This window comes from Stegostoma tigrinum, chromosome 37 (assembly GCF_030684315.1).
Source record: "Stegostoma tigrinum isolate sSteTig4 chromosome 37, sSteTig4.hap1, whole genome shotgun sequence".
Lineage (NCBI taxonomy): Eukaryota > Metazoa > Chordata > Chondrichthyes > Orectolobiformes > Stegostomatidae > Stegostoma > Stegostoma tigrinum.
The window spans coordinates 7045774-7072179 of NC_081390.1; the positions used below are offsets into that span (position 1 = coordinate 7045774).

General features: G+C 44.4%; 1 protein-coding gene across 3 annotated transcripts in view; it reads right to left on the reverse strand.

Moving 5' to 3' along the window:
• Window positions 1-16194: 16194 nt before the first annotated feature.
• LOC125467433 (uncharacterized) overlaps window positions 16195-26406 on the reverse strand; it is a 52315-nt gene continuing 42103 nt past the window's right edge. For 2 of the 3 annotated variants that reach the window (XM_048563249.2, XM_048563251.2), the window contains exons 14-16: window positions 22219-22324; window positions 19610-19708; window positions 16195-16861 (exon numbers count right to left, since the gene is read on the reverse strand). In XM_048563249.2, coding sequence (XP_048419206.1) covers window positions 16610-16861; window positions 19610-19708; window positions 22219-22324 — 457 coding nt within the window. In that variant the 3' untranslated portion in view covers window positions 16195-16609. The remainder of the gene's footprint in view (window positions 16862-19609; window positions 19709-22218; window positions 22325-26406) is intronic. The other variant, XR_009443003.1, reaches the window with a different exon arrangement.

Here is a 26406-nt window from a genome sequence, read left to right on the forward strand (position 1 = left end):
GTGCCTTTGCTTGGATAAGGTGTTAACTCAAAAGCTCTGTCTACCACCTTAGGTAAAAGATCCTCTGGCAGTATTTGAGGAACAATAAGACAGTTATCCCCAGTGTCCTGGTTGCTGTTCAGTTCTCAACTAATCATTAATGCAGTTTCTCCCATCACTCTTGCATTAATAGTTGTAGAAACTTGCTATGCATAAATTGGCTACCATGATTCCCATATTAAAATGGTGGCAACATGAGATTAGAAGCAATAATTAGGCTGCATGCTACATTGAGAGAACATGCATTATCTGGATCCAAAGGAGGATAGGTCCAGTGAGTGTCAAGTGTGGTAATAGCACAGCCATTCCACAGGTAGGCACCCACAGCCCTTCTGGGCTCTCTGGCTATATTGCCAGTCCATGAGTTGAGTCTAAAATCACTGCTGGGATTCTATATAAATTATTCAAACCCAGTTTACTCATTTCAAAAGGACCCAGCACTTGACTGAGAGAGATGGCAGGGGCACCTGGCACTAGCTTCATGGGAAGGTTGCACATGGTCATTGGGAATGGGGTAGACATCATGACCTCCCCATTTCTGGGAGTCTGTCATGCATCTTTCCACTAGACAAGAGGCCTCAAGATCTCTTTTCCCAGTCACCTCTTTGCCATAATGATATCACTAGCCAATAAGGTCATGGGTTGCTTTATCGTTCTTTCTCGTGGGCTGTGGGAATCCCTGGCAAATTTTAGAAGCCTGTCTCTGATTGCTCTTGAACTGAGTCGTTTGCAAGGATAATTTCATAGAAACATAGAAAACAGGAGCAAAAAAAAAGGCCTTTCAGTCCCCTTTGAGCCTGCTGCACTGCTCAATATGATCATGGCTGAACATCCAGCTCAGTGTCCTGTTCCTAGTTTCTCCCCACAGCCTTTAATCCCTTTATCCTTAAAAGTTATATCTAACTCCCTCTTGGAAGCAGTCAATGTTTTATTCTCAACCTCTTTCTCCACAAAAGAATTCCACAGACTCCCCACTCTCTGGGTGAAGAACGACAGTCAGGAGTCAGCCACATAGCTGTGGGTCTGGAGTCACATGGAGGCCAGACCAGGTAAGAATGGCAGATTTCCTTCTCTAAAGGGCATTAGTGAACCTGATGCAATCTTTGATCATTGACTGGTCATCGTTACTGAGACTAGCTTTCAATTCCAGAATTTATTAATTGAGTTGAAATATCACCACTTGTAATGGTGATAAGTGAGCTTTTGTCCGTACAGTACAATTAGCCTGGACTTTTGCATTAGCAGTGCCATGAGTTTATAACTGCACCACTGTTTCCTCTGAAGTGGCCTGGATCTTCTCAAGGGCATGTGGGGATGGACAATAAATGTCGTCCGTGCAATCTGATAACCCACCCCAAAAAAGAAAACATCTTTCAAAAAAGAATCATGATTTTGATTGAGATGAAGCACTTCATATCTTTCGGGCTTTGCAGCCAATGTAGTTTTTTTTCCCGAAGTATGGCCACTTTTGTAGGAAAATGCATTCAAAAGGCATTTTTTATTGTTTGTTGGTTGAGGGCATCACTGACTAGCCCAGCATTTATTGCACAGAGTGCATTTTAAGATCAGGTAAGGATGGCTGATTTCCTTGCCATAAAAGGACCAAATGGGCTTTTCTCCAACAATTGGCTCATAACCTTTAGACTCATAATTCCAAATTTGTTCCATTCTCCCCTATTGAATTCAAATTCTACCATCTGCTGTGGCAAGATTTGAACCCAGGTCTCCCTAATTAATAGTCCAGCGATAATACCACTAGGCCATTACCTCCCCTGAAAACAGGCAGCGAGAGAACCCGAGAAGAATGTAACATAAAAGTGCAGCAGATACTGGAAATCCGAAACAAAGACAGAAAATGCTGGAGAAACTCAGCAAGTCTGGCAGCACCTGTGGCGAGAGAGAGAGAGAAACAGGAATAATAATGATGGAGTAATCTACTTTATTTCAGTGATGTTGCTTCTGGGATAAATATTGATCAGGGTGCCATTAAAGGATTCCCAGCTCTTCTTTAAAATGATCTCTCTGGATGTTTTAAGTCAATCCAAGACAATCTGGAAGGTTTTGCGATCCATTGAATCCCAGAATCACAGGTTTACTAAGGAGATAATTCAGCCCATCATGTCTACACTGGCACTTCAAATAAGCATCATTACCTAGCACCAGTCTCCTGTTTTTACCCCATACACTACTGCACTATTTCCACGCAAATCATTACAATAATACTGCAATTGAACTTTCCTCCACTATTTTTCCAGGCAGTGCATTCCAGGCCCTAAGAATTCACTGAGTGAGAAAGTTTTTCTCTCACATCACCTTTGGTTAATATGGTTTTCACTTTAAATCCTATCTGCTCTATACAGCCCACTCATCACTTTGTAAACCTTCATCAAATCTCCTTTCAGCCTTCTTGCCTCCAAGGAAAGCTGTCCCAACATCTTTCTTCATAACTGAAGCTTCTCATCCGTGGGACTATTCTTGTAAATCACTTGTGCACTCTCTCTCCAATGCATTCTCACCATTCCTATAATGTGGTGCCCACAACTGTACACAATATTCCAGCTGAGGGCTCCAATTGATGAGACATTTCAAAAATGATGTCAAACAATTCCTTTGCAAATTAAATACAAGAAGGAAACAGTATTGACTGAAGCAGTGAAGGTTGCGTGCACACCTCTCTTCACTACCCCATGTTATTTCCATTTGCAAGCATCCTCCCACTGCCTGTTTCTGGTAATATGTGTGACTTTGGAAAAACATGAGGGCAATGAATTAAGATGCAAGATTATGAAAAGCCCTCAGCTATTTGCAAAGCAGTGCATTTCAGCAAAGCCACTGTCCAAAGTCAAAAGCAATCTCATCAGGAAGTGCTTCGCAACGTCTCCACAGCACCAGCTGCCCTGTGTTTGCACAATGCTCATGTCAGTATTTCTTCAGCCTGCTGCGGGTCTGATTTGTTTTGTAAACCTCAGAACAGTGTTCTGGTACAACCAGTGTGATCATTTCCAAGTATTACTGTTCTTTAACTGTCTAATTTCCCTGCAAATTACCTCTGCAATTTTACATTTCATAGCCCCATGTTATGACTCAAGTGAGAAAGGGTGAATGGCTCCTGACTGTTCAATCTCCTTGAGCTGGTCACAATAAAGTTTTGGGTTCTTTTGCCAGTTGGCTGAACAACACATTTGCACCATAGAGTGATGCCAATAGCATGGTGTCAATTCCCACACCAGCTAAGGTTACCATACAGGAGTCTCCTTATTAACCATTTACCCTCACCTGGAGCATGGTTAAACCAACACCAGTCATCTCTCTCAGTAGAGAGAGCAGCCCGATGGTCTGGTAAGACTATAGCAATTTTATTTTTATATCTCAGTAATTGAAAATGTAGTAAACTATTTTTGCTCTGAGCAATGAAGACCCAATTAACAAGGTTCTCTTGCATCAAAGAAAATAAATATTTATTAACTAATTAGTAACTTGAGGAAAGAAATAAAAATGTACCATTAAGCACACAGCCTTCACACAATCAGTTGGGTGCATACAAACACATAGACACACACATACACAAAGTTAAAGGGAAATAGTGTCTTATACAAAGGAAAATTTCAAAAAAGCACCGTTTGGAATCCTCAGGTTGTCGCTGAGGTATAAGCTTTGAACCTGAGACTGATGTTGATTCGTTGATGCAGGCTTGATTGCAGTCAATCAGAGCAAATGTTGCACTTATTGAAAATTCTCAGATCTTTGATGATTTTTCTCTCCAGCTGTTTTTGCGGGAACCCAGCATTAGCTTCTCCACAGAGAGCAAATGGAGACAACTGCATCTCTTCAATGACCTTCCAAAATACTCTTAGATCCTCCTTTGATATACTAGTTTCCATGTGTATCTCCAAGAGGGTCTTTTGGAGGGCCTGCTCATGACAGCCATTGTGTTAGTATCTAGTACTTCACCTTTGTTAATGATCCATTTCCTGAGGTATCGTGATAGGTATCAATGGATGCATCCATTGTTGAAGCCCCACGTTTCATATCTCCCTGAGGGGATTTGTTTGTGTTCCCTTGGAAGGTGGCAATCTCCCTGAGGGGATTTGTTTGTGTTCCCTTGGAAGGTGGCTTTGCAATTTTGAGCAGCTTATCTTGTCTCAGTCCATTTTACAGCAGTTCTAACCAGTAGGTTGTTTTTAAAATTATATCTTGAAAGAAAAAGGTCTGTAGCTTTATGACAAATGCAGTCTCCGATTCAAAGTAGAAATGATACTGAAGTGGAAAGCCATATCTATCAGAGACATGAAACATGAACACATTCTGTTTTTTTCATTTTCCTGTTGAAGGCACTAATGTTGTCAAGGCTGGTTAATGGATTTTAATATAAGCAAATGTGAGGTTATCCATTTTGGAAGGCACAAAATTGAATACAATGGACGTCCAATGAGATTCAGGGGTTCAGCAGAAAAGGCCTTTAAAATGCCGCAGACAGGTGCAGAAAATAGTCAAGAAAGTTAATGGAATGTTGACCTTCATATCTAAAGAGCTGGGGTGTGAGGATGTAGATGTTGTGTTGCAGTTATACAAAACTCTAGGTAGACCCCGCGTGGAATACTGTGAGCAGATTTGGACACCACATCTTAAGAAGGATTTTTGGTCGTAGAGGGATTTCGCTGCAAGTTTATAAGGATGATATCTGGGCTTCAGGGGTTGAATTATGAGGAGAGATTAGACAAATTGGGTCTTCGTTCCTTAAAATTTAGTAGATTGAGGAGTGATCTAATTATGGTCTTCAGAATATTAATAGGAAAAATGAGGGTTCTAAAGATAAATTTTTCCACTTGTTGAAGAATCTAGACCTGGAGGCATGGTCTACGAATTAGCGCTATTCAGGAGAGATGTTAGAAACACATCTATATGCACAGAGTAGTGAAAGTTCGGAAATGTCTTCCTCAAATGGAGGTTGATGCTAAATCAATTGTTAGATTTAAATCTGAGATAGACAATTTTTTTTATTACGATTGGATATCAAGGGATATGGGCCCAAAACAGGCATATAGAGTTAGGCCACTGATCTGCTTCAACTTAGTGAATGGAAAAGCAGGCTTAAGGGCTGATTAGCTCTGTGCTCCTATGTTCCGAGGAAGGCTAATGAATTCTAGTCCTTATTTCAAGGCAGTTGGAGTACAGAATCCCTACAGCGTGGAAGCAGGTTGTTTCGCCCATTGAGTCCACACTGACCCTCTGAAGAGAATCCTATAACCCTGCACACCATGGGAAATTTAGCATGGCGCATCCACCTAACCTGCACATCTTTGGACTATGGGAGGAAACCCACACCTATGCAGGGAAAATGTGCAACTCCACACAGACAATTACCCAAGGGTGGAATTGAGCCCAGGTCCCTGGCAATGTGAGGCAGAAGGGCTGACCCCTGAGCCACCATGCTGTCTCACACAAGAGGATGAAGTCTGACTGCAAATGTACAAGGTGCTGAGACCATCTGGAGTACTGTGAGCACTTTGGTCCCCTTATTTAAGCAAAGATATAATTTCAGTCATGGCAGTTCAGGGAAGGTTCACTAGAATGATCGCTGGTTGGGAGGGATTGCCTCATGAGCAAAGGCAAAACAGATTGGAACTCTACTTGCCAGAGTTTAGAAGAATGTGAAGTGATCTCATTGAAACATATGGGATTCTTAAGGGGCTTTACAGGGTAAATGTTTAAACAATGTTTTCCCTCATGGACCAGAGGGCATAGTCTCAGAATTAAGAGGCACCAATTTAAGACGGAGATGAGGAGGAATTTTTTTCTCTCAGAAGGTTGAGAGTCTTTAGAATTCCTTGCCGCAGAGAGCTGTGGGGGCAGAGTGCTTGTGTACATACTTAAGGCTGAGATAGTTTGTTGACCAGTCAGCGAATTGAGGTTTGCATGCAAGATATGGAAACGTTGGCGTGGGGAGTTTCGGATTAGCCATGATTTTATTACATGGTGGAGCAAGCTCGAAGGGCCGATTAGCCTGCTCCTGTTCCTATCACTTATTGTCTTATAAGCAAGGTGGTTCATTGGACCAATAGTCCTCCAAGTATTATGAAATCAGATCATTATCCCTTAGAATTTCAACTGGAAAATCACCATTGTCATTTGCAGCACAATAAGCAGACAGGCTCATGCATTTAAAAAATGTATTTAATGTCTTGAAAATGAGAAACTTTACCAAGTGTCTCCTTCTTTATGATGCCAAGCACGCTTTTGTCTATGACACAAGTACTCGGGAAGAAGAGGAAATGCCTGGGGACTTCATATCTCCTGAGCAATCTACATAAGTGTACTGGAACTCAGCAGAAATTCCAGGTTGACAAGCTGACAAACACCATAAATTTCCTATGACATTTCGATGTGGGTCTCAAGCTACCACGCATTAAATACAGACTGCCTCAAGCACAGGTTGAAAGATACATTGCTGAAACTTTTTGCTGACTTATAACTAAAGACATGGTAGTTACTGCAGTTGCAAACCTTCACACCCAACATAACAATTGCAGCAATTCAGAGCAACAAATCAGAGCACAGCAAATTATGGCACTGAGCCCATATGTTGAACTGAGGCCAAAATGGCCAACCCATAACAGAAAGAAAGCCAATTTATGTTGAAGAGAGTCGCAATTAAGCTTTTGTTTTGATCAAGTTCAAAGGGCAGAAGTCAGAAAGGTGGTGCCTCATCAGCCAAGTAGTCCGCCCATTCTCCATGTCAATGCTTTTGGTCAGAAGCAATCTGCCTGAAATTTTTTTCAACATGTCCATAGGACGAGGGCATCATTGGGTCATTTCAGACCATAGTTAAGAGTCACTCATATAGTTGGAGTCACAGGTAGGCCAGATCAGGTAGTGTTGACCAGTTTCCTTCCATTAAGCTCAAATCCCTAGATTACAAGCTTAGTGACATGACCACGAAGCTGCCACCTCTTCATGAAAGGAAACCTTCCAGAAAGAGGAAAAAAAAGGGAAGAATATTAAAGAAGGTCGACTTAGCTTTCCAGTTGAGAAGAAGAGTGCCAGTCGAGTACAAAAATCAAGTACCCACCTCTTCCCAGGAGGTTGACCAGGAAAGTATAAGTTTTTGTGATTGATAGTCTCCATGGGCACAACGCACAACACAGGACCTTCTCAAAGTGGCTGTGTGTTGGCAAAGTATTGGAATATGATTGGCATCAGAGCTGCTCACCCTTCTGCTTTCGCCCCATGTATATCACAGCAGGAGGCACTGAGCATGGCAGCTCTGATCAACTTATCCCTCTCCATTTACCCGGGAAGTGGCCAGGCTGATACTTTCAAAAGCTGCTTTTTCTCAGGGCGTGGACATCACTGACTGGGCCATTGCCAATCCATCAATTACCTTTGAGGAGGAGGTAATGAGCTATCTTCTTGAAATACTGCAGTCCGTTTAGTGTAGGCACTGTCACGGAAGGAGTTCCAAGATTTTGACCTTGGGAACGAACAGATATACGAAGGAACAGAGATATAATTGCAAGTCATGATGGTCTATGGCTTTTTCCGGAACCTACAGTTGGGGACTTAACATTCACCTGCTGTCCTTGTTCTTCTAGATGGTAATGGTCTTGGGTTTGGAAGGGGCTATCACTCCAGGTTAGGGGCAAGGATGTTGTGCTGACAAAATTACACAAGTCATCACACTTTCAAAAAATGAAATGTCGATGTGGACCACACCTCTTCTGAGCTTTCCTGTCCTCAAATAATAGTAAAACAAACACTGCTCCACACCCTGATCTGGTGTGAGGATGATTCCTCTTAATCCGCAAACCTCTCAGCAGTAGACAGGCCCAAATGGGCTGCTTTACCAGACTAGCAAAGGAAACAGGGTAAACATTAACCTCTCAGGAATGAGGGACACATATTCCTGCACTGCTCCGTGACTGGCCTTTGGAACCGAACAACAGGAGCTCATGTTCCAGTCAAGCTTTCTTTACAATCCCCAAGGGAGCTCATGATCAAAAAAAGAGCAAATTAATTCTGAGGAGACAGCGAACTGAAATCCTGGTTCCCTATGGTAGGCGTATGAAAAATGTGAAGTCGCATGGGGTCCAGGGTGTTCTAGCTAGATGGATAGAGAACGAGCTGGGCAACAGGAGACAGAGAGTTGTAGTGGAAGGGAGTTTCTCAAAATGGAGAACTGTGACCAGTGGTGTTCCACAGGGATCTGCCATGGGACCACTGTTGTTTGTGATATAGATAAATGATCTGGAGGAAGATCGAGATGGTCTGATCAGCAAGTTTGCAGATGACACTAAGATTTGTGGAGTAGCAGATAGTGAAGGGGACTGGTGGAGAATGAAGCAGAATATAGATCGATTGGAGAGTTGGGCGGAGAAATGGCAGATGAGTTCAATCCAGCCAAATGCGAGGTGATTCATTTGGAAGATCTAATTCGAGAACGAACTATATGGTAAATGGAAAAGCCCTGGGGAAAATTGATGCACAGAGAGATCTGGGTGTTCAGGTCCACTGTACCCTGAAGGTGGCAACGCAGGTTGATAGAGTGGCCAAGAAGGCATACAGCATGCTTTCATTCATCGGACGGCATATTGAAAACCAAGAGTTGGCAAGTCATGTTGCAGTTGTATAGGACTTTGGTTCAACCACATTTGGAATAATGTGTACATTTCTGGTCACCATGTTACCAAAAGGATGTGGATAATTTGGAGACAGTGCAGAGGAGGTTCACCAGGATGTTGCCTGGTATGGAGGGCGCTAGCTATGAAGAGAGGGTGGATAGATTAGGATGATTGAAATTAGAAAGATGGAGGTTGGGGGGAACCTGATTGAGGTCTGCAAAATCATGAGAGGTATAGACAGGGTGGATAGCAAGAAGCTTTTTCTCAGAGTGGGGGACTCAATTACTAGAGAACACGATTTCAAGGTGAGAGGGGAAAAGTTTAAGGGAGATATGCTGGAAAGTTCTTTATACAGAGGGTCGTGGGTGCCTGGAACACATTGCCAGTGGAGGTGGTAGAGGTGGGCACGATAGCATCATTTAAGATGTACCTGGAGAGATACATGAATGGGCAGGGAGCAAAGGGATACAGATCCTTGGAAAATAGGCAACAGGTTTAGATAGAGGATCTAGATCAGCACAGGCTTGGAGGGCCAAAGGGCCTGTTCCTGTGCTGTAATTTTCTTTGTTCTTTGTTCTTATTTCTGCCATATTTCCCACTAGCTTGTGTGTTTCCACAGGATAGAGAGCCATAGAGGGTGATTGCTTTTCTAGCATGGATAAAGGCTCCTCGGACCATCGTGTCCTTGCTGGTCATCGAGTTTCTATTTATTTTAATCTCATAGCTGTGTATGCAATGGCATTAGCTGAGGTGCTTAGAAAATGTGGCCAGGAATAGGATCATTGGCTGATTTGTACGGTCGGTTCCATCCAACCTGGAGTTGTGGGGTATGTACTAAAGCTGGGTTACCTGTCTCGCCACCACCATCTCATGTTGCACCCTGTGTCCTTGCCCCTTAATGCAGTGGTACTCTCACTCACTGTCTATCTGGCCTCCAAACAATGGATTGTCTTCACAATCTGACAGAGCTTACATGATTGTAATGAAACAATGTCCTAGTGAGCAAGACTTTTGCAGCAGCATTTGATTAAGTCAATATTTAGTTTATTCAGTTATTACCATCATTCCACCCTGTTTTATGTCCCTCGTAGGTATATGCCAACCACATCAGTGTAAGTGAGGTGGAACTAGATCCTGGAGCAGTATAGTGTTTTCACTGTTATCAATATCCCCCAGATTTGGAGTAGGTGCAGTATTTACCTTATAGGTTTGTTTGCTCCCAAGCTCTTTGATTGTGGAAAGGTCTCATGTTTCCTATTTTGCAGAATCGCTGAGGCACACCAATTTCTTTCAGGTTACCACACATCCTTTACATTGTGGTATTAGTAATCCAAAGATGCATGTTCAAATCCCTCTACGGTACCTGCTGGAATTCCAACTCAGTTGCCAAACTCTGGAATTGAAAGCTATTCACAGTTGTGATAACCATGATAACTGCTGTAAAAGTTGATCCTAGAGAGGGAAACTTGTCCTCACCCAGTCTGGACTACAAGTGACTCCAGGTCCACAGCAATGTAATTAACTTAGCTGCCCTGTGAAATGGACCCAGCAAGGCATTCAGTTCAATGGACAATTAAGGATGAGGAACAAATGCCAGACTGGCCCAGCAATGCCCACATCCGAAGAAAAATAACTTTCCTCTGCCCAGTTTACGTAATGTGGTTGGTAAATATGGAATTGCATTTCTGAATACTCTTTAGATATATTACTTCCCTCTAATTTCTGAGATAGCCTAGAGATACGTTTAGCTTCCTAAACCAGTGTGTGATGGATTATCTTTCAGTAGTCAGTATGATTCAGTACAACCATTTGGTGGGATAACCCTGAATAGTCCCCTCCTTCAGCAATCTCCCACATCCCATGCCTTTTTCAGGTAGGATGTCAATTAGGAGCAGTCCACCTGACTTAGCCACCTGACCAATTGTAGTTCCCCTATTACAGATTCAGATGTGGCCTGGAAACTCAGCTCCACATAGGCATCAAATATTGGGGCCCTCTCTATAAAACTGCAGTGTAGTAAAGGAGATCATTCAGTCCATCATGTTGATGTCAGCTCTTCAAAAACACCATCTAATTAGCTCTACTTCCCAGCTTATGTATTAAGTAGAACCAATTCTAGAATGATACCAAAGATGAGAGTTTCTAGTTACATTGACACAGGAGAAGCTGAGGTCATTCTCCTCGGGGTGAACTTACAACCAGATCTCAGATTACTAATTTGCGACAACCAGTTCCTTAGGTGAGATAGCCCAGAATATTACAGTTCAAGGGAAAAGTCAAATTATTAAGCTTCTTGGTCAAGAGGAATGAACCCATTTGCCCTGTTTATTCAACTGTCCCCTCAGTTGTTTGCAGCATGGTTAATTTAAACAACAGATTGCTCCCTTGTGGTTCTCTTTCTCCCAGACCAAATTAATTCATATTTTAAAAGGACCAAGGCTTTCTTGAGTTATCAAAGATTAAGGTTGTTAGTTTCTAAATGTGAGATGAAATAACTCTAGAACATATGCAACTACACAAAGATTAGACATGAAAAGTGAGTTCAAAAAAGATAAAAGTTATGAGACATACAGATCAGTGTCTATAGATTGTTTGTCAAGAGTAGATGGCGGAGCATTAGAGTCAAGCAGTCAGTTTCTGTATTCTTGCCTTTACAGGAAATTGAAATTCTCTAGTTGTGTTTCCTCTGGTTTGCTGGCTAGCTGCCTTCTAGCACTCAGAGTGAGAGATTCGTGTACCTACAATGCAGTGATGACTTTTGGGTGGTTCGTGAACTGTGACCATACTCGGTGCCTGGATCCAGGTGAATAAGTAAAGGATTTTAGCCCACTGGTACAAACAAGCCCCTCACCTCACAAGTATACCTCCTTCCACCAGTTCACACTGACTAGGGTTGAATTGACTTTTAACCCTTGTTCTTGTGTATATGTGAAAGGGGAAGACACAAAATATATCTCTCTCCCAGACTGCTTCTTTTTTCTCATTATATTCAGTCTTGGGAATAGTCACTCATTTCTCCAATTTTGTCTATCTCTTTGAAGCTTCTTGGTCACCGCATCAAATGTGACATTCTGGAGCATCTCTCCAGACAGCCACTGAATTTGCATTTGCAGATATTTTGGCTATATAGGTGATCAAAGTTATAATCTGTGGTAGTGACAGTGGGGATGTTTAGGAGGAGATTTGATAGTGGAGTCAAAGGCTTGAATGCAGTGGATAAACCAAATAAGGAGGAATTTCTTCCAGGAAAAGGAAAGTAAGTAATCAGAAGATAGAGATTAGCATATTGTCTAAAGAATCAAAGGGAACCTGAAGAAACATATTTTAGCACAGTGAGCAGTGGTGATGATTAACACATTGCTGGAAAAACCATAAAAATGCAGAAGAAGGCTATTCAGCCCATTGTGTCTGCACCAGCTCTGCAAATGCGTATCATGACTTAGTGCCTTTTTTGTTCTCCCTACACCCTTGTATATTATTTCTGTATAAATAGATATCCAGTGGCTCCAGTTGAAAACTTCAGTTGAACTTCTCTTTCAGGCAGTGCACTCAAGAGTTTACGTAAGGACAATAATGTATACAGCACATGAAGAGAATGATGGTTGCTTGGACTACTGCTGTCACTGAGATGCAGCAGTAACTGTCAACCTTAGTTAAGTGATTAAATTTAAGCCTATGATCACTGTTATTTAAATGTTTCTGACACGTGATCCTTGCCCAGAACTATATCCATAATGCCATAAAACCATATGACATAGAAGCAGAATTAGGCCATTCTGTCCATCGAGTCCATTTTACCATTCAATAAGAACATGGTTGATCAGATCATCGTCAACTCCTCTTTCCTGCATTTCCCCCCAACCCTTGATTCCCTTTCTGATTAAAAATCTATCTCAGCCTTGAATATGACCCAGCCTCTACAGCCCTCTGTGGTAAAGAATTCCACAAATTCACTACCCTCTGAGAAGAAGTTTCTCTTCATCTCTGTCATAAATGTGTGATTTCTCATGTTCTCTGGTCCTAGACCCTCTCGCAAGGGGAAACAACCTCTCAGTGTCTACTCTGTCAAGTTTCCTACGAATTTTATGTGTTTCAAATCAGGCCCAACTTACACAACCTCTCTTCATAAGGCAGTTCCCCCCATACCTGGGCTTGGCCAAACAAGCCTTCCACAGACTGCCTCCAAACCAGATCATGCATTCCACAGGACTGAGATGTCCTGCCACAACTTCATTTATTAATGTAACTAAGCTGAACAGAAATAAATTCAAGATTTATTAAACGGCAGTATGCAAACACTCACCAGCAACTCACCAATCATTACCTTCCCGTTATGTTGATATAACTTATTTTTACCTTGCTGCCATCATTCATAATCCCTCTGACTATCTGATCATGTGCACTGGCCTAATTTATGGACAACTTTAACTTGGGGTGAGTAAAATGTGTTATATAATAGGCAGGTAATTGTGTGTCATCACACAAATTATGAATACCCAATTATGAGCCACATTGAAGATATCGTCAGTTGCTGTCAACTCTGCCAAGATCTCCATCTCTGTAATGACTTCTCCTTGTCTTTGAAAAAATAAACTAATGCCATGTGAGTCTGTGAAACATTCTACAAAGAAAATTCATGGAAATAGGTGCAACTTAACTGGATATTTTGATCATTGATTGCCATCAATTATCACCAGGGATGGGGAATTGAAAACTAGAGGTCAGAGGTTTAAAGTGAGAGGGGAAATATTTAAGAAGGACCTGAGGGGCAACTTCTTCATGCAGAGAGTAGTGCAGAGGCGGAATGTGCTGCTGGAGAAAATAGTTGAGGCAGGTACAATAGCAACATTTAAAAAACATTCGGATAGGTTCATGGATGAGAAGGGTTAGTGGGGCATGGAACAAATGTGGGCAATTAGAGCCAGCTGAGTGGGCACCATGGTCAGCATGGACCAGTTGTGGCTGAGGGCCTGTTGCCATGCTGCATTACTCTATGACTCTACAGACAGGTTGACTGGGTGGGCAAAAATTGAGCAAATGGAGAATAGCGTGGGAAGATGTGAAATTGTTCATTTTGGCAGGAAGAATAAAAAAAATGCTGGGAATTATTTAAATGGAAATGACTTTGGAACTCTGAGGTGCAGAGGGATTGTGATGTGATTCACACTAAATTTACCAGGTACAGTGTGTAATCTAGAAGGCTAATGGAATGCTGTCCTTTAATAAGAGAGGAATTGAACATAAAAGTTACGATGTTACATTTCAGTTACACAGGACACTAGTGACACCACATCTTGAACAGTGTGTGCAGTTTAGGTCTCTTTACTTAAGGATGTAAATACATTGGAAGCAGTTCAGAAAAGATTTACTAGATTAATAACCGGGAATGAGCAGAGTGTCTTATGAGGATGGATTGAGCAGGCTGGGCTTGTTTCCATTGAGTTTGGAGGAGTGAGGGTGACTTGACTGAAGTGTATAAGATCATGAAAGGTCTCGACAAATTGGATGTGGAAATGCAGTTTCCTCTCGTGGGTGAGCATGGAAGCAATCGACACTGTTTTAAAATTAAGGGTCACTCTTTCAGGAAAAAGATGAGATGAATTATTTTCTCTTGCAGGGCTGTGGGACTTTGTAATCCTCTGCCTCGGGAAGTGGTGGGGAAAGGAGTCATTGAATATTTTTAAGGTGGAGGTAGATGGATTGTTGACAGGCAGGTCGTCAACTATTCATGGGGATGTTAAATTCAGAAAACAAAAGGTCAGCCATGGTCTTATTGATTGGTGGGTCGGCCATCATTGCCAATCTCTACTTATCCTTGAGAAAGTGATGGTAAGCTGCCTTCTTGAACCACTGCAGCAACATTTACTGCTCTTGACTTCCTTAGTGGCTGGGGTCACAGATTAGGAGCCAGGCTGTCAAAATAGGATTGGAAAAATGTCAGGACAACCTAGAAGGAAGGTGACCTTCTCATTGGAGGCAATTGTCAATGGGATAAGGATTCAGGTAGAGAAATAGGGCCAGAATGACTCCAACAAAAATGAAATTCAGGAGAATTGAGGCCCTGTGTCAGCAGGAATGAACCAAGAAGGGCAGAATGGCCATTGTCACTTCCTTGTATTTTATCATATCACGACACAGACAGCAGCTGCATAAGTTGCTTTCACAGCTGAATACTATTTACATTGGCTTATCAGCAAATATTTAACTACCTGCAGTGTAATCACCAGTCAAAACTAATGTCTTCAGTTTTAGTCGACTTTATTATATGATTTCAATGTATTTTAATATTTTGCCATTATACAGCTCCGGCACAATGTCAAAAATAACCCATTTAGTCTGTATTTTTGCTGCTGGCTTCTCAGACATCGATTCCCAACCTCATCGTGTTGGAATCCTGTCTTTGTGGAATCTCCCTCAGGTATGGTGCCTCCCAAGGATTCAATCAATTCTCAGCCCAGCCCATTGAACCCAAGTATGACTCATTCACAGCCAGAAGCAATTCTCAGGCCATCACTCAACAACAAGGTCACAGAGGCATCCACCAAAGTTTTCCAGACTGAGTGCCAAGATTGGGATAAGGCCAGGAAGGAGTGCTGCCTATTTGCTGCTGGCAGTTCCTCTTCCGAGCTGCTGCCTTCCCAAAGTGGGTCTCCCAGTGCTGGCCCTGGGAAAGTGCAGCTATAACTGAGGAAACAGCCCAGGAAGTAAACCACTGCTGTTGAATTTCCATCACCAAGCACAGAAGTGTTTTTGAATCTCACTTTGAAAACCTGAGGACCCTTCAGGATACCTGGTGTGAATGCAGCTAACCCTCTGAGCCAGTATGAAGTGAAGGCTACACTGAACCCAATTGTGTGGGTCACTCCCTCACTGAGATCGTTCATCAAGTGCTGAGCAGTGTTTCTCTTGGTTAGAGGAAAATCTTGCAAGGTTCAGATTCTTGATTACTATAATCTAACAACTATTTCAACGAAAAGAAACATGAGGAAAGAAATCACACCTTGGAAACACCATTGGTAGAATTGATTCGCTGAATTTTATGGAAGGTATCATAGAGTTTTGAAAGTCAAAAATAAGTTTTTGCTATATTCTATGAATTCTGGGCACTGTTTGCATTGCTTAAAGTGAAAGTTGAGTTTTGTTACTCTGTCCTCAGCTTTTGCTGATCATTCCTCAATTGTGGAAACCAAGGCACTGGGGGATGGAGAGAGGAATTGGGGGGATGGAGGGAAGGGGTGATGGGATGGGGAAATTGGGGGAGGGGTGGAGGGATGGAATGCTGGATGGGGGAATGGAGGAAGGGGATAGGGGAGTAGGGGGCTGGAGAAAGGGGGTGGAGGGGAAATGGGGGATGGGAATGTACGGAGACAATGAGGGATGGAGATAGGGGATGAGGGAGGGAATTGGGGGGGAGGGGACCAATGGGGGTGATGGGTAGGGGGAAGAATGGAGGGGATTGGGTAAGAATGGGGGATGGATGGGGGGGTGGACAGAGAGGGAATGATGGGGGGGGGGATGGAGGGAGAGAATTGGGATATATAGGGTGGGGGTGGGATGGAGATGGATGTAGGGGATGGGGGATGGATGTAGAGGATGCGGGGATGGATAGAGAACGAATGATGGGGGGGAAGGGATGGGATAGGATGGATGGAGAGGGTGGATGATGGATGGAGAGGATAAGGGGTTGGGCAGAGAGGGCATGATAGATAGGGGATGGAGGGAAAGGGTTGGGATAGGATGGATGATGATGGTCAGGATAAGGGGTTGGGCAGAGAGGACATGATGGGGGGATGGAGGGAAGGGATGGGATAGGATGGATGGAGAAGATGGGAGATGGACGGGACGGAGGGAAGGGGGTGGGGGAGCGGTGGCAGGAAATGGCGGGGTGGTTGTAAGGATCGGAGGGTGAAGGTTGCTGGGAACAGTTCGAGGTGAGGCTCCGAGCGCTGCCTTCACGGTTTCCTCTTGTCCATGCAGGCTGCGTCGTACACGGCGTCGCAGAACGCAATGTAGTTGACGTCGTGGCGGTTGCCAATGGTAACCCGGAAGCGGTGGCACAGTACCCGGATGTCGCGCATGCTCAGCAGGTTTTCCAGGTCCAGCCCCACGAGCACGCGGTGGAACTGAGACTGCGTGACGCTGCCGATGTTGAGGCGGTCATAGTCTTCAAAAGGCGGGAACAGCTGGAGCTGCCTCTTCTTCACCTGGCGACCGCAAAGACACTTGTTGGTAACTCGGGTCCGGGCGGCGCTCTCCCAGAGTCCGAATCCGGTTGGCGAGCGTTCCCCATCGGTGCCATCACGTGACCGTGCACCGCGCAGGCCAACCGGGACAAATAGCTTCCCCTCCCCCACACCGGACCGAACCTCCCCAGTATCTAAACGAACAAAAGTACTCAACGATGCTAATCAGTTCACGACCTAGTCGAGTCTATGCTTTTCTTGCACCAGTAAGTCTCCCGAAATGACCTTATTATACTGCATAATTCTGATGGGAACAGCAAGGGGCCATTCAGCCCTTCAAGCCTGTAATTGTCGGACGGTTACACCGTTTACGTCCCGTTTTGGCTCCATCATCTTCAATACCAGTGTCTTAACAATGTGTGAGATATCCACCTATCTCAGCTCTGAGATTTTTCAATCGATCTTAGACCCCACCCCCAACCCCTGCTCATATCAAGAACCTTTGTGGGGGGAGAAAGTTCCAGGTTTCTACTACCCTCTGTGTGAAGATGTGCTGTCTGATCTCACCCCAAGTTGAAACTCTACATTTAGTCCTGATCAATCTAAACTCTTAACAATCTCGGAAACAGTTCCCTTTTTCTTCACCCCAGCAACTCCTTGAATCATCCCAAATGTTACAATTAGCACAAGCTCCTGAATTTCACTGTTATGGACAGTTTCAATTCCTGCTCAGGGAATGACGTTTTGTGGCCTTCTGTGGTTCAGTGATAGTGCCCCTACCTCTAAACCAGGAGACTAGATTCCAAACTCACCAGCTGCAGACTTGTGTCATAGCAGGTTGATTAAAAATACCCCTAAACTGGAAAAAGTAACCTATACAGACAATCACCAAACTGTTTAGCCCCTTCACTGAGGTATAATTCTGGTGAATCAGCACTGCTCCCCTTCAATGTCAATCTACCATTCCTACACTAGGCTGCACAGAACCAAACACTGTTGCTAGTAGAGCAGAGTGCTTATACTTGCTGTACCTAAACAGGAAGTAGAAGGTGTTGGACATGAGGGTAACTAGAGGCATTTTATGATACGCAGCCTAATCATGAAAACACAGGAAAAAAATACATTTTCCCTTGAATTCCTGTGTGAATTAATTTACGACAGATAAAATGAGCCTGAGTAACTCGGTAAAGCCATGTTTTACAAAGCTTATACTGGAAATAATTGGATGGTATTTTTTTTACTATTGAGCAATATTCTCTTGAAACTCTGTAGGTTTTGCACAGGGTGATTGGTGTGCTGACACCATTCCCAGCATTCACTTCCGGTTTCAGAACATTAGTGGGAATGCTGCCACTGAACCTGTTTTTGGACTCGAATGAAGGTGAGGAACTCACACCGTGTGGGACATTGTGAAAATCACAATGATTTTCACTGGAGTGGTCTACTCCTGAACTGGATGCTTTCTAACTTGGAACAGTGGCATTGAGAGATGGAGAGTGCTTCAAAGTGGTGGGGAGGTGGCAGCATGGGGATAACCTGATTACTCCCAATGGGGTAATTCAACAGGACGCTCTCAACAGCATAGAAATAGATTCTTTGGTCCAACCAGTCCATGCCGACCATAATCCCAAGCTAAACTAGTCCTACCTGCCTGCACTTGGCACGTACCCCTTCAAACATTTCTTATTCATGTCCTTATCCTAATGATTTTTAAAAGTTGTAACTGTACCTGCATCCAGCACTTCCCCTGGAAGTTCATTCCACGCACAAACACTAAAAATATTGCCGCTTGTGTCTTTTTTAATCTTTCTCCTCTCACTTTAAAAAACGCCCCCTTGTCTTGAAATCCCCCACCTCCAAGGGAAAGTACACCTGCCATTCACTTTAACTATGTCCATCATTATTTTATAAACCTCTCTAAGCTTACCTCTCAACCTCCTACACTCCAGTGAAAAAAATCCCACCTTATCCAGCTTCTCCTTATAGCTCAAATCTTCCATTCCTGGCAACATCCTGGTAAATCTTTTCTGAACACTCCAGCTTAATAATATCCTCCTATAACAGGGCAACCACTTCCCAACTCCTATAATCAAAAGCTCTGAGCAATGAAGGCACATGTGCTAAACACCTTCTTAATCATCCTGTCTATATGTGACAGAAACTTCAAAGAATTACGAACCTGAACCCCTAGCTCTCTCTTTTTTACGACACGACCAAAGGCATTACTTTTAACTATAAGTCCTGCTCTTTAGATTGACCAGTCTGGGTGTAATCCATCATGGGCTTCTGTTCACTTTTTACCAAGGAACAAAAGGGCCATCGAACATTGAGGCCTTCTCCCACAGAAGTCTCGAGGCTCCAAGCCTTACAGCCAGGCCTGCTATCTATATCTGTCTTGCACTTTATCCTACCTCCTCAATATGGATCAGATTAGGAACATCCTGCGAGATTTTGAAAGTTATAATTTCACTATGTTGCAGCTCTGCACTCACTCGTTCTGTCTGTTGGTGTGTGTATAGCACAACTTACTGCCTGGTCACAGAGCTTAGGGAACCAGTCACGGAGTTTGTGACTTAAGACACAGGGCACCTATACTAGATAAGCATGGCCAGTTTCTCCCTAAAGGGTGTTTATGACAATCTGAAAACTCCATGTCATTTTTCTGGTGCCAAATTATTCTATGCTGGTAGCCCAGCCCCATTACCACCAGCTCTGAATACCTCTGCTACCCATATGCATTCATTATTAATCCCCTCATGATGTGTTTACCCTTTCTGCCAGTCTAGCCAGAGCTTGCTGGTAAGCAGTGATCTCCTCTGTCGTCAGTGTGTTCAGAGTCCAATCTGGTGGTGGCTTGTACTGGGTTACCTGGAGGATGGGAACATCAGTGATTTAACAGTGTAGATATTCACCTGAAACTCATTTTATTTTAACATCGGCATTGACGATGGCAAGGAAATATCAACAAGTGACAACAGATCCCTAATAGAAAAATCATTCAGATAGCAAACATAAACTGTATTATTGGCTGTTGTGGTGCAATCGTAGTGTCCCTACTTCTAGGCTAGACGACCCCGTCCCACCTGCTCCAGAGATGTGCCAGTAACATTTTTGGGCAAGTTGTTAAACTATGTCTATAAATAGCATTGGTCAAATGAGTACCAAAAAAACTGCCCTTGCTCTCTCAAATGCAATTATTGTATATAATTTATATTTTATTCAATGGTCCAAATAATGAAAAGAATTTTTATGAAAATATTGTGGAATGCTAAAAACTTGCAGCCCAAGAGAGGCTATTTGTTCCATCAAATTCGTGCTAGATTTTTGAGAGAGCTTTTCTCCTTACTCCCACATGTCCCTGCTTTTTGCCCATAACTCTGCATGTTCCTCATCCTTAAATACATGTCTGACTCCTTCCTAAAATCATTTATAGCTTCAGCTTCTGCCATGGCATATTTCAGACCTCAACATCTCTCCACATTTGTGCCTTAGAAGATTTGCCAATGGTTTTGAATCTTTGACCTCTGCTTACTGACCCATTCAGCAGTGGGGTGGGCCTTTTCTTTCTCTGTTTACTCCATGAAACCTTTTACCAACCGGAGAATCTGTATCAAGTTGCCCCTTAACCATCTCTGTTCCAGGCAGAACATATGAATTTCTCAAACCTCTTCCCACAGCTGATTCCCACTTCCTTTTTGCTGATTTGGTACTCTAGCCATGACCTCTGTCCATGACCATCTGGAGAGATTAGATCTGCACTTCTTTCAAACAGCAACATGAGATCATTTACATTTACTGAAGAAGCCCAACAGAGGCTCGGTTTAAATCGCTAATTGAAAGTCAGCTGCGTTCCCTTGATATTGCACTCATGTCCCAGGAATGGGGTTTGAACTCAGAAATGTCTGACTTTCAGTTCCAAACGGAGCCCACAGCTGACCCGCAGAATAGGATTGAGCATTGGGTCCCGCAGTACACTGATAGCGTGAAGGGGGGTAATCCCTGGAAGAAGTTGTCACATTTGCCTTTGACTGGAGTCAGTCTGAGCTTTTCAATTTGAGCTGTGATTTATCCTAAGACCTCCTTTGAAAAGGAAACATTAGATAGAATGTACACAGACACAAAGCTACTGAGACAGCCAGGCATTGCCATACACAGAAACACATTATCACACGTAAAGGCTCAAATGCATTCACAGAGACAAATATACAAGACAAGTGAGAACCACAGCTGAGATAGCAAGAACTGTAGACGCTGGAGTCAAAGATAACACGGTGTGGAGCTGCAGGAACACAGCAGGCCTGGCAGCATCAGAGGAGCAGCAAAGTTGACATTTTGGGTCCCAAAACGTCAACTTTCCTGCACCTCTAATGCTGCCTGGCCTGCTGAGTTCATCAACAAATGCAGCTGACAGTCACTTCCTCCATAGAAGGGTTAAATCTGTACTCAGCAAAATGAGCTCAGCTGTGAGGATCTCTATATACAGTTCAACACAGAGCAACTAACTTCTGAGAAAAGAATCTAGTGGCAATATAGCCTCAGAACTTTACACATTGAGTAAAAGATGTTCTTACATTTATACGTAAATTGTGAATGGGGTAGTTCTGTGGGTTTGAACGTTGCTGAGTTTTACTTGAGATCTAACATTTTTCTTGAGATCTGACATCTTTTCTAGCACTTACTGAAAGTAAGCAAGCAGTGGCCTTTGTAGTTAAATGATTCAGCTATAGGAGCAGGGATATCTTGATGCGATTACACAGGGCCTTGTGGAGACCATACCCAGAGTATTGTGTGCAGTCTTGGTCTCCTTACTGGAGGAAGAATATTTTGGCTTTGAAGGGAGAGTAACAAAGATTTACCAGGCTGATTCCTGGGATGGCAAGACCGGTATGTGAAGAGACACTGGATGGAATTGGACTATCTTCACCGTAGCTCAGAAGAATAACGTGGTATGGTGGGGAGTGCATAGAAACCTGTAAAATACATGCAGGACTAGACAGGATAAATGCAAGAAGGATGGTTTTGATAACTGTGAAGTCCACTAGAAGGAGTCTAGGACAGGGGGTACACCATTTAGGACTGATATTATAAGTAATTTCTTCATCCAGAGAATAAGCTGATTAAATTGTCCTCCACAGAAAGTGGTCAAGGCTAGATCATTGAATGTTTTCAGGGAGTTAGGTATAGTCCTTAGGGCTAATGGAATCAAAGGATATGGGGAAGAAGTGAGAACAGGGTACTGAGTATGATAATCAGCCATGATCATATGGAATGATGGAGCTGACTCAAAGGGCCTAATGGCCTACTCCTGCTCCAACTTCCTATGTTTCTATCTCCCGTGAGATACAGAAATCAATATTTACTAAGGTCACTGAGCATACCTCTGCTTGTGGAAACTTCTCAAGATGATCGAGTGTAAAAATAGATTCAATTTCAGCAATAAATAGCTTATAATCAATGTAGCCTGGCATATTACATGATTCGTACCTGCAGCAGAAAACAATATGCAGAATGTAAATTGAAAGGGCTAATATTATATAGAAATCTCACATTAATGCTGGAACAACACTTCAACCATTTAGCTCATTTTAATTAACATTGTGGTGTTTCCAATAGTTGGTATTGCAGGAGAATGTTGACAATAACTGATAGTGAAGAGGCTGTGAGGAGGAAGTTAGAGGGGTTTTGGTTCTCTGAGCTGGTTTACTCAGGTGCGGTTTGCAGTGTGGTTTTCACTGAGGCTGCCATATTGCAGAGGGGCGGGGCTGGTGGGTTAATTGTTGGGGAGGGGATTTATGATGAGGCTGGCATTCTTTGGCAGACATGGGTCAGGGAGAGGAGGGACAGTTAAAGATTGGCTGCTGTGAGAGACTAGGGAATGACACACCTAGCGAACAAGATCCCCCCTGTGTCCATGGTGATCTGCTAGTCAATACTCTTCAACATGAATAAGATCCATAGCTGAGACAGTAACCCTGACACAGAGTCTAGAGCACAGTTCAATTAGGAGTTGGAATTTTCATCAAGTTAGCATCTTTGGAAACTCCTGAACCCATCCAGGCCTCAAATGTACTTGCTTCCTTCTGGATGCCAGCCCAGGAGGTGGAGAGGATTGTACAGGTTTCAGGGAAGATTCTACCTCCTAAACCAGGCCAAGGCTACTCAGAAAGGTAACCTTTCAGCTTGGAATCTGAAAAAGGAAGACCTTATGATCCACATTCCATAACCCCGAGCTACAGGGTCCAGTATCACATTGACACACTAGAAGAAACCAAAATAGCTGATGCAAACTTTAATTACATGTTCTAGTGGCATGGAAAGGGCACTGAAGACTATTAAGAACATTGTGTGAATCAGTTAGATTAAGTGAACATGACAGGGATGTGCAGGATCATGCACAAAAAAATCCTGGGTGAGACACAGCAATGAAGATTTGGTTTTGACTCTGAAAGTTCAGATTTGGCTTTAAGCTCAGTTGGGTTGCTGTTGCAATGTGTAGGTAATGAGTTTGTATTTGGCAGCCTGCAATTGCTTCCAGCTTCAGGTCTCCCTTGGAAACAGTTTCCAAAGCTCCTGAAAGCATGACATCTTTTTAAGTGCTGCATTTGATTCAGGTCGACAGTTGTTCCAACTAGGAGAAAGTATAGAGAACCTGCAATTAGGCATTAATGCTTTGATTCACTTTAGACAAGACTGTATCAAAATGGTTGAAGAAACTCAATGTTTTGAGAATCATGACTGGAGCTATCACGTTTGGGATCAAAACAACATAAAGTTGCATTTGTAGAATCTTCAAAGGAGTAAAACAGCACCAGACACTCCACAGCATGTTATCAAACAAAACTTGCCATGTAAGGTGATGTTAGGACTAAAAGCTCAGTTCAACAGTTTGACTTTAAGGAGTGCTTTAGACGAGAAAGGGTTGAGGACTTTCAGGATGGGAATTCAAAGTGGTTGTGATTAACAATATCAAGTTGAAGCCCTGATGATAAAATGTGAGGCTGGATGAACACAGCAGGCCAAGCAGCATCTCAGGAACACAAAAGCTGACGTTTCGGGCCTAGACCCTTCATCAGAGAGGGGGATGGGGAGAGGGAACTGGAATAAATAGGGAGAGAGGGGGAGGCGGACCGAAGATGGAGAGTAAAGAAAATAGGTGGAGAGAGTATAGGTGGGGAGGTAGGGAGGGGATAGGTCAGTCCAGGGAAGACGGACAGGTCAAGGAGGTGGGATGAGGTTACTAGGTAGATGGGGGTGCGGCTTGGTGTGGGAGGAAGGGATGGGTGAGAGGAAGAACCGGTTAGGGAGGCAGAGACAGATTGGACTGGTTTTGGGATGCAGTGGGTGGGGGGGAAGAGCTGGGCTGGTTGTGTGGTGCAGTGGGGGGAGGGGACGAACTGGGCTGGTTTAGGGATGCAGTAGGGGAAGGGGAGATTTTGAAACTGGTGAAGTCCACATTGATACCATTAGGCTGCAGGGTTCCCAGGCGGAATATGAGTTGCTGTTCCTGCAACCTTCGGGTGGCATCATTGTGGCACCGCAGGAGGCCCATGATGGACATGTCATCTAGAGAATGGGAGGGGGAGTGGAAATGGTTTGCGACTGGGAGGTGCAGTTGTTTGTTGCGGCCTGAGCGGAGGTGTTCTGCAAAGCGGTCTCCAAGCCTCCACTTGGTTTCCCCAATGTAGAGGAAGCCACACCGGGTACAGTGGATGCAGTATACCTCATTGGCAGATGTGCAGGTGAACCTCTGCTTAATGTGGAATGTCATCTTGGGGCCTGGGATAGGGGTGAAGGAGGAGGTGTGGGGGCAAGTGTAGCATTTCCTGCAGTTGCAGGGGAAGGTGCCGGGTGTGGTGGGGTTGGAGGGCAGTGTGGAGCGAACAAGGGAGTCACGGAGAGAGTGGTCTCTCCGGAAAGCAGACAGGGGTGGGGATGGAAAAATGTCTTGGGTGGTGGGGTCGGATTGTAAATGGCGAAAGTGTCGGAGGATGATGCGTTGTATCCGGAGGTTGGTGGGGTGGTGTGTGAGAACGAGGGAGATCCTCTTGTGGCGGGGTCGGGGTGTGAGGGATGTGTTGCGGGAAATACGGGAGACGCGGTCAAGGGCGTTCTCGATCACTGTGGGGGGAAAGTTGCGGTCCTTAAAGAACTTGGACATCTGGGATGTGCGGGAGTGGAATGTCTTATCGTGGGAGCAGATGCGGCGGAGGCGGAGGAATTGGGAATAGGGGATGGAATTTTTGCAGGAGGGTGGGTGGGAGGAGGTGTATTCTAGGTAGCTGTGGGAGTCGGTGGGCTTGAAATGGACATCAGTTACAAGCTGGTTGCCTGAGATGGAGACTGAGAGGTCCAGGAAGGTGAGGGATGTGCTGGAGATGGCCCAGGTGAACTGAAGGTTGGGGTGGAAGGTGTTGGTGAAGTGGATGAACTGTTCGAGCTCCTCTGGGGAGCAAGAGGCGGCGCCGATACAGTCATCAATGTACCGGAGGAAGAGGTGGGGTTTGGGGCCTGTGTAGGTGCGGAAGAGGGACTGTTCCACGTAACCTACAAAGAGGCAGGCATAGCTGGGGCCCATGCGGGTGCCCACGGCCACCTCCTTAGTCTGTAGGAAGTGGGAGGAGTCAAAAGAGAAGTTGTTGAGGGTGAGGACGAGTTCAGCTAGGCGGATGAGAGTGTCGGTGGAGGGGGACTGGTCGGGCCTGTGGGACAGGAAGAAGCGGAGGGCCTTGAGGCCATCTGCATGCGGAATGTAGGTGGATAGGGACTGGACGTCCATGGTGAAGATGAGGTGTTGGGGGCCAGGGAATTGGAAGTGCTGGAGGAGGTGGAGGGCGTGGGTGGTGTCACGGACGTAGGTGGGGAGTTCCTGGACCAAAGGGAAGAAAATGGAGTCCAGATAGGTGGAGATGAGTTCGGTGGGGCAGGAGCAGTCTGAGACGATGGGTCGACCAGGGCAGGCAGGTTTGTGGATTTTGGGAAGGAGATAGAAACGGGCCGTGCGGGGTTGGGGAACAATGAGGTTGGAGGCTGTGGGTGGGAGGTCCCCTGAGGTGATGAGGTCGTGAATGGTGTTGGAGATGATGGTTTGGTGCTCGGGTGTGGGGTCATGATCGAGGGGGCGGTAGGAGGTGGTGTCGGAGAGTTGGCGTCTGGCCTCGGCGATGTAGAGGTCAGTGCGCCATACTACCACTGCGCCACCCTTGTCTGCGGGCTTGATGGTGAGGTTGGGGTTGGAGCGGAGGGCTGCCCGTTCTGCGGGGGAGAGGTTGGAGTGGGTGAGAGGGGTGGAGAGGTTGAGGCGGTTAATGTCTCGACGGCAGTTGGAGATGAAGAGGTCGAGGGAGGGTAGGAGGCCTGGGGGTGGTGTCCAGGAGGAGGACTTGTGTTGGAAGCGGGTGAAGGGGCCAGTGGAAGGAGGTTTAGGTTCCCGGTTGAAGAAGTAGGCATGGAGGCGAAGACGGCGGAAAAACTGCTCTATGTCCAACTGTGACTGGTATTCGTTGATGTGTGGTTACTCTCCATCTTCGGTCCGCCTCCCCCTCTCTCCCTATTTATTCCAGTTCCCT